This window comes from Chrysochloris asiatica, unplaced genomic scaffold, assembly GCF_000296735.1.
Source record: "Chrysochloris asiatica unplaced genomic scaffold, ChrAsi1.0 scaffold00285, whole genome shotgun sequence".
Taxonomy (NCBI): Eukaryota; Metazoa; Chordata; class Mammalia; order Afrosoricida; family Chrysochloridae; genus Chrysochloris; species Chrysochloris asiatica.
The window spans coordinates 677,413-687,077 of record NW_006408803.1 but is presented as its reverse complement, the minus strand read 5'-3'; the positions used below and the strand labels follow the sequence as shown (position 1 = coordinate 687,077).

Sequence of the window (9,665 nt, the reverse complement as noted above, 5' to 3'; positions counted from 1 at the left end):
GATGACATCAAGAACATCATACATGAAGAGAGCAAAAAGTCATTAAGAAGACAAGAAAGAAGGAAAAGGTCAAAATGGATGTCAGAGGAGACTCTGAATCCTGGCATGTAGACTATGGTAAATGCAGGGAAACAAAAGTAGGAGACTCCTACAGTTAATTTTGCTGTAATTAATAGAGGAACTAATTGCACCTAACAGATTAATACTTGAGGTGCTGTGGGCTAATGCAGTGGACTGCAAAGTATGTTTGATCCCAGGCCAGCAGTTCAAGCTCACCAGCTGCTCCTTGGAAACCTTGTACAGGGTCGCTATGAGTTGGAACCGACTCGAGTGATGGCACTTAACAACAACAACAACATCTTGAAAATTCAAAAAAAAAAAAAAATCTGGAGAAGCACAATACATTGACTTGGTTTTAAATAGATAAACTATAAATGTTTTACCTCCACCTTAAATTTCCTTTCATTCCTATCAATGTTGTTGTGGTTGTTAAGTGCTGTCTAATTGGTTCCGACTCATAGCAATGCCATATAGAATTTCCAAGGAGCGGCTGGTGAGTTTGAACCATAGATCTTAACAGTTCAAACTGATCTTATGGTGGTATGCTTATCCTACAGCTCCACACCAGAACTTATGTTTTGTTCCCAATAAAACAATGGAATCAGAAGATATATTAATAGTGCCCATCATGCCACAAAGAAATTACTAGTTTAGTTGTTGACTGATTACAAGAGACTAGAAATTCCTTTAGAGAAAAAACCATGTAATAATAATACTACAAGTAGTAATAATAATAGTATTATAAAACTAATGTATTACTATGGGTAGTGCCGTAGGATAAGCACTCGACCATAAGGTTGGTTTGTGCCACAGGTTGATGGTTCAAACCCACCAGCTGTTCCTCAGAAACCCTGTACAGGGTCTCTGTGAGTTAGAACTGACTTGATGGTACTTAACAACAACCTGAGGTACTGATAGATAATAAACCCCATGTCTGTCAGTTTGTCATACTGGGGGGGCTTGCATGCTGCTATGATGATGGAAGCCAAGCCACCAGTGTCTGAAGTACCAGCAGGATCCCCATGGTTGACAAGACTCAGTGGGGCTTCCAGACTAAACACAGACTAGGAAAAAGAAACAGATGGTCCACTTCTGAGGGATTAGCCACTGAAGATCTCATGAAAAGCAGCAGAACACTATCTGATATAGTGCTGAAGAGGAGTCCCTCAGTTTGAAAGACACTCAAACTAGGACTGAGGAAGCCCTGCCTTCTCAAAGTAGAATTGACCTTAATAATGTGGACAGAGCAAAACTTCTGGAACCTTCACTGCTGTTGGGACAAAACTAAAACAGAAAAGAAACAGCTGCAAGCAACCACCAAAAATCTGACCATGAAATATATGACACATGAATCCAGAAAATTGGAAATCATCAAAAATAAAATGGAATGCATAGACAGATATCCTAGGCATTAGTGAGCTGAAATGGAGAAGCACTGGTCATTTTGAATCAATCATAGGATTTACTATGCAAGAAATGACATATTCAAGAGGAAAGGCAATGCATTCATCATGAAAAAGAACATTTCGAGATCTGTCTTGAAAAACAATGTTATCTGTAATAGCATATTACCTATATGCCCACAAGGAAGACGAGTTAAAAGAACTATTACACAAATTTACACACCAACCATCAGAGCCAACTTCTTCAGCCCAAAATTGATAAAACATGTAATCAAGATGCACTGACAATTGTGCTAGTGATTGGAAGAGCAAAGTTGAAAACAAAAGGAGGGCTCAGTCATGGAAAATTATGGTCTAGGTGATAGAAATGAGGCTGGAGATCATATGGTAGAAATTTACAAGACTAACAACTTATTCATTGCAAATATCTTTTTTCCAACAACATCAATTGTGACTATGCATATGGACCTCCCTAGATGGAATACACAGGAATCTATCTAATTGATCAAATTGACTACATCTCTGGGAAGAAAATGATGGAGAAGCTCAATATCATCAGCTAAAACAAAGCCAGGACCAACTGTGGAAAACAGATCATCATCTGCTCATATACAAATTCAGGCTGTAGCTGAAGAAAATTAAAACAAGTCCATGTGAGCCAAAATGCGACCTTAAATATGATGTTAAGTGCTGTCAACTCATAGTAAACCTCTATAGGGTTTTAAGGAACAGCTGGTGGGTTTGAACCACTGACTTTACAGTTCACAGTGCAGTGTTTATTTTAAGTGCCACACCAGGACTCTACCTTGAGTAAGTTGCTGTTGTTGTTAAATGCCATCAAGTCAGTTCCGACTCATAGTGACCCTGTGCAGGGTTTCCAAGGGGCAATTGGTGGGTTTGAACTGCTGGTTTTGCATTTCAAAATAACCTTTCAGTCTAGTGCTTATCCTACAGTGCCACACCTTAATTTACAGATCATCTCAAGAACAGATCTGAAGCACTGGACACTACTGGCCTGTTGTAAGATAAGTTATGATATGACATCAAGCACACCATTCAAGCACACCATACATGAAGAAAGCAAAAGGTCATTAAAAAGACAGTAGGAAAGACCAAAGTAGATGTCAGAAGAGATGGTGAAACTTGCTAGTGAATGTAAAGTAGCTAACATGCATGAAAGTTAATGATGAAGAGCTGAACAGATAATTTGAAAAGAATAGCTTTATAAGGCAAAGTATTATAAGTAAATGTGCAAAGGTTTGGAGTTAGAAAGTTGCAATGGACGAGCACACTCAGCATTTCTCAAGCTGAAAGAACTGAAGAAAACATTCAACCCTCAATTCGCAATCTAGAAAGATTCTATTGACAACATATTGAACAATGCAGGAAGCATCAGAAGAAGATGGAAAGTATAGTCACTGTACCAAAAATAAATGGTCAGTGTTCAACCATTTCAGGAGATAGCATGAGATCAAGAATCGATGTTATTGAAGGAAAAAAGACCAAGCTGCACTGACGATATTAGCAAAAACAAGGCTCTAGGAATTGACAGAATACAAATTGAAATGTCTCAACAAACTAATTCAGTGATGGAAGCACTCACTAGTCTATGTCAACAAATTTAGAAGACAGCTACCAGGCCAACTGACTGGAAGAAATCCATATTTGTGCTTATTCCACAGAAAGGTGAACCAATGGAACGTGGAAATCACCAAACAACATTATTAATATCACAGGCAAGTAACAGTTTAAAGATAAATTTTAAATGACTGCAGCAGTCATTGATAGAGAGCTTTCAGAAACTCAAGCTGGATTCAGAAGAGGATGTAGAATGAGAGATATCACCGCTGATGTCAGATGAATCTTGGCTGAAAGCAGAGAATACCAGAAAGATGTTTACTTGTGCTTTACTGACTATGCAAAGGCATTCACCCATGTGGCTCATAACAAACTATGAATGTTGTTGTTGTTAAGTACCGTGGAGTTGGCTCCTACTCATTGTGACCCTGCACAGGGTTTCCAAGGCTGTAAATCTTTACGGGAGCAGAACACCTCATCTTTCTCCCGTGGAACTGCTGGTAGTTTCGAACTGTCGACCTTCCGGTTAGCAGCTCGATTTGTAACCACTACACTACCAGAGCTTCTTAAACTATGAATAGCACTTCAAAAAAATGAGAATTCTAGAACATTTAATCGTGCTCATGCAGGACTCGTACATAGACCAAAGGTATTCATTCGAAAAGCAAAAGGGGCTACTGAATGGTTTAAAATCAGGAAAGGGGTGAGTCAGGGTTGTAACCTCTCACCATACTTATTCAATCTGTATGCATGCTGAGCAAATAATCCAAGATTCTTGATTATATGAATAACACTGCATTAAGATCGGAGCAGGCCTCATTAATAATCTGCTACATGTAGATGACACAACCTCGCTTCTTGGCTACAAAGAGGACTTGAAGCACTGATGAAGATGAAAGACTACAGCCTTCTGTATGGACTGCATCTCCATGTAAAGAAAATAAATATCCTCACCACTGGACCAATAAGCACCATGATAAGCAAAAAAAATATTGACATCATGGAATTCATTTTACTTGGATCCACAATCAATGCTCATGGAAGCTGCAGTCAAAAAATGAAAGGACTACTGTACTGGTAAATCTGTTACAAAAGATCTTTTAAAAGTGTTTGAAAGCAAAGACATCACTTTGAAGACTAAGGTATGCCTGACCCAAGCCATGGTATTTTCAATTGCCTCATATGCACATGAAAGGTATACAATGAATAAGGAAGAATGGAGAAGAATCAATGCGTTTGGATCATAGTGTTGGTGGAAGAATACTGCAAAGTATGATGGACTGCCAAAAGAACAAACAAATCTGTTCTGGAAGAGTGCTCTATGGATGTGATGATGGCAGGAGGATTAGTCCTGGAAAAGGACATCATGCTTGGTAAAGTAGAGGGTCGTTGAAAAAACGAAAGACTCTCAAGGAGTAGGTAGCAAGAATGTACTCAAACATAACAATTGTGAGGACGGTACTTAACAATAACAATCAGGCAGTGTTTTGTTCTGTTGTGCATAGGGTACCTAACAACTCTAGGGTACCTAACAACGTTAGGCACTCTTCTAAGTATGTACATGCAGTAACTTATTTAACATCAACCAGACGCAGTACCATATGCAGTAAATACTTCATTCTAATTTATAACTGAAGAAAATGAGACAAAGAAAGGCATAGCTTGACCAAGGTCACATTGCTCATTACAATAAGTAGAAATCTGGCTTCAAAGCCCACACAATTAGTCATTTATTATCTTGTTTGGATCTTGTATCTATGTCTCATTTGTCTTTATATAGCCAACACCTTGCACATTACCTACACCCACACAGAAATCCTTAATAAATGTTTAATGAAATAAACTTTAGTTTACAACATCCTATCTGCTGTACTGCATCTATCTGATGCATCTACTCTAATTCAATGACTTCTTATGCCTTCCCCACATCCATATATTCCTGTCTCATAAAACAGAGCCCACTAAATAAGCCTTCAGAACCTCCTTTACCATTTTACTCTTAGGTCAAACAGAATGTCTACTTGGGTACCTGGGAGAGCCAGGAAACCTGGGTGTTTTTTGTTGTTGTTATTCTTAACATATCAGTTTGTTGTTGTTGTTATGTACCGTGGAGTCAGTTCCGAATCATACCGACCCTGTACAGGGTTTCTGAGGCTGTAAATCTTTAGGGGAGCAGAAAGCTTCATCTTTCTCCCGTGGAACAGCTGGTAGTTTCAAACTGCTGACCCTGAAGTTAGCAGACCAATTCGTTTAGAAGTGTCCATTTTAGCCAAGAATGTATGCCTATGGGTGGTCTACCTGCACCAAAGACAGACTATTTCTTCCTCTTTTCTTTTTCTGTGAATGTTTATTTTACATGGGCAGTTGGTCTTTCTAGCTAAAGAAAGACCATCTTTTCTCAGATAGTTCCCCAACAGAATACTGAATTCCATATAAAACATTAAAAACAAAGATAAATTTTTCATATAGAAGGTTATGCTAATGGATTCTCTAAAAATTAAGGAGGAGCTTTCTGTGCCGAACACTGAGATCTGGGGTTTGTATGTTCTGAGTTTACTCGTTCAAATGATCCGCAAGGAGTAGCCACTTCTCAGGAATGAGGGAACATGAAAAAATACTAAAATAGGGTGAGAAAGTAAGCAAAGCAAGTGTCATTCTCTGACAAAAATTCTGCTTTACCATTATTTAGTACTTGTTTTCCTTCTTTCCACTTAAAAATTGAACTCTAAACAGTAAATAATATAGGAAAAGTTGTTTGAATCACTGTGTAATGAGTTTTTTCTGGGGAAAAAAAGTTAAAAATTGAAAAAAACCCATGTTAGAGTCAAAAAAATAAAATTCATGCTAAAATATGTATATTTTGCATAAATACCTAACTTATCATCTTCAAAGGAGTAAATGCAGATAAAGCTTTTCTGACCATTTCTCATGACACTAAATAGCCAAGAATGATGTGTGTGTGTGTGTGTGTGTGTAACAGTCAAAATGCCACATGTGAGAGTTCTATATGAACAACCTAACTCCAAAAATCAAGTATGGATACATGTATGGCTTGAAACAAAATTTACTGATAAACAATAAAACCCCACACTAAAAAATTTAAAATTACAAATCTCTCAAACTGGCACTTTTTTTAGAACTGATTTAAATTCATACAGTGTTTAGGATTTACAAGGCAATTTACTCAGAAGACAGAAAAGTCTCACCATTATAACCAGAATGTTACCTGAGGGAGGGCACCATAGTTCCATATATAACCCTTGTGAGGGAAGATATTGGCCACATAGCGCAGCTTGCCATCCTTTACGTCTTGTTTAATGGGATTCAATGGCTCCTTGGTGGCAATCTATGCAGATCATAGTGGGCGAAAGGAGGAGGGGGACGAATGAGAAATAATTAATTCTATAGCCAAACAGTGTTGTTAAAATCTGCTAGTTTCAGATAAAAAATTCCTATCCCAATTTATTGATCAAAAGTACATTAAAATAAATTAAGGCAGCTTTTATTAGTAATTTATGCAATCTGTATAAGAAAATCTATCTGGAAAGGAAACATCAGATTACACATTTGTTGTTGTTGAAGTTCCCATTCATACCAACCCTGTATAAGGTTTCTGAGGAGTGGCTAGTGAATTTGAACTGCCGACCTTGCGGTTCAAATCGACCTTGCGGTCCAGTGCATTATCCCACAGCACTATACCAGGGCTCCAGATTACATATTTAGGCAGCTCATTATTTCTAATACAAATAATAAAATGAGTGGAATGGCAAGAGGATTAATATTAATCAACTTGCTTTTTGTTACTAATCTCGGGGTTTTTTTCATAAAATTTAGGATAGTAAAGTTAACTCACAGACGATCATCAAGAGATTTTACTTCAAAACTAGCGTAGTGTATGTATATATATATAGGTGTGGCACTGTGGGTTAATGCACTGGACAGCAAGATCCGTTTGAACCACAAGGTAAGCGGTTCAAGTTCACCAGCTGCTCCTCGGAAATCCTATACGGGATCACGATGGTTAGGAACTGACTTGACAACACTTAATAACAATAACAACAACAACATGTATGTTGTTAAGTGCCATCGAGTCAGTTCTGACTCACAGTGACCCTATATAGGATTTCTAGTGGGTTTGAACAGCTGACGCTGCAGTTCAAACTGACCTTGCGGTACAATTATGTTGCAGCACAATACCAGGACACACACACACACACACACTCATACACTTTCTCTCTCTCTCTTTCTCTCTCTCTCTATATATATATACGTAATATATAAAGTACCACTGAGTCAGTTACAATTCATAGCAACTCTGCATAGAGTTCAAACCAACCCTGGGGATCAGTACTAGACTGTGAACCACAAGGTTGGCAGTTCAAACCCACCAGATACTTCTCATAAACTCTATACAGAACTGCTATTAGTTGGAACCAACTCGACGGCACTTAACGATATATATATATATATCAAAGAGGAAAAAATATTCTAAAGTAAACAAAAATATAACTGAAGTAATACTCGAATGAAGAAATACTACTTAAATGAGGCAGAATCTCATAGAATCTTGGATCCTACACTTAACTAAGGAGCTCTGGTAGCGTAGTGGTTACGAATCAAGCTATAAACCTTAAGGTCAGCAGTTCGAAACTACCAGCTGTTTCACGGGAGAAAGATGAGGCTTTCTGCTCCTGTAAAGATTTACAGCCTTGGAAACCCTATACTGGGTCGCTATGAGTCAGAACCAACTCCACGGCACATAACTTACTTAACCATACTTAACGAAACACCACCACCATACTTAACGAAAAAGACTGCTAGCAAAATAATGAAATATTATCGTTGACACTACACCAAAAGGCAAAATATCTTTTCTTTTTCTTAATAAATCATTAACAAAAAATATAACCAGGAACTGCTGAAATTATTGACAATGCTTCAAATAGAAATTATGAAAAATACATACCTACATAACAATCCCAAACTTTAACAATTGAAATAATACTTACCCTCACACCCAAAGTAGGAGACAGGTTAAATAAGTAAAAAAACTAAGCTCCACAAATTAAATTTCACTCAGAAATGTGAAGAAATCTTACCTAACAGAAGATGGAAGTGAGGGAAGGTTTGATAGGGAAGTGTTGACAATTTTAAAGTCATTAGAAAGATTAAAACAACAACAAAAACCCAACCAAGTAAACAAATCAAAACAAAGTCATCAGGGGAGCAGCAGAGGCTCTTAGATAGGGGTAATAAGTCCGAATTTGGCCAAAAAAGACTTTTTATTTCTGGCAGGATAAAATCCAAAGAAAGAAGTCCTTATAAATTAAGTCCTTAAAACTAAAACTACCACTAGTCCCAGATAAATATGAAAAGGCTTCAAAAAGTTGATGGAAAACTAGAATTTTTCAACCAACTTTTCAAAGCCCCTTTATATGTTTCAGTTACGTTTGTTAAGTAAATCCTAGAATCTGTTAAGTTCACTTTGAAAATTTTTTGAAGAAAGAGGAATCAAGGGAAATTAAATGAAAATGTGTATGATAAATTGTTGTTGTTAAGTGCCGTCAAATCGATTTCGACCCATAGTGACCCTGTTAAGGTTTCCAAGGAGCAGCTGGTGAGTTTGAACTGCTGACCTTGCGATTCAAACTGACTTTGTAGTCCAGCGCATTAACCCACAGCGCCACACCAGGACTCCTGTACAATAAATTAGAGAGGCACAAATGGAAAAACACTTAAAAGTATATACTTAGCAATCAATAATACTTTTCTTTTTGAAATTAAAATCAAAGTAAGTCCCAAACAGCATTTTTAAGTATTTACATTATAAAGATGTTTGTCAACCATCCCAAATTTGTAACAACTTTAAACAAAGAAACAAAGATTTCTGTGCCATTATTGTTACAATTCCCATTTGATATTAATAGGATATATTTAGTTGCATACCTCCATTTTAGCATTTGTCCATCGAGGCACTTCTACAACCATATTAAACAAATTCTGCTGTTAAAAAAAGAAAGAAAGAAATGTATGCTTATCCTTTACTTTTTCTTCTTACAAGGCTCCACCCCCCCCCAAAAAAAAGTTATCATCTATATCATATTTCTGCCTATATCTTAAATTTCCTCTAAATATAAAAGTAGAAGTCATCTAAAACACAGAACTGAAGCCCTTGGGTCCTTTGACCACTACTTCACATTGTTAGAAGTTAATATATATGTAGAAATCCATAGCACTACTTATACAGGGTCACTACGGGTCGGAACCAACTTGATGGCACTTTACAGTAACAACTATAACAGTAGAACTAGAACAGTCAGGAAATTTGTTTTTTAACTAAATTAGGAGTGAGAGACTACATCCACAATACAAACATTCCATCTTTACTATTCCAATCTATAAAATGAGTATAATCATCTTTGCCATACTCTCCAAATGGGTTATTATGAAGAACAATTATATATAATTTAAATGAAAATACAAAAACAATTATTTTGACTTTTCCTTTTAATTGTACGATAATAGTAATCCATACACATGGACCTCGCCAGATGGAACACATAGAAATCAAATAGACTACATCTGTGGAAAGAGAAGATGGAAAAGCTCCATATCATCAGTGAA

The 9,665-nt window shown here is 36.9% G+C and overlaps 1 protein-coding gene across 1 annotated transcript in view; it reads right to left on the bottom strand.

Moving 5' to 3' along the window:
* The window catches only part of PPA2 (pyrophosphatase (inorganic) 2), a 148,252-nt gene that overhangs the window by 105,607 nt on the left and 32,980 nt on the right, over nt 1-9,665 (bottom strand). The window contains exons 4-5 of the mRNA XM_006874556.1: nt 8,988-9,041; nt 6,268-6,387 (exon numbers count right to left, since the gene is read on the bottom strand). Coding sequence (XP_006874618.1) covers nt 6,268-6,387; nt 8,988-9,041 — 174 coding nt within the window. The remainder of the gene's footprint in view (nt 1-6,267; nt 6,388-8,987; nt 9,042-9,665) is intronic.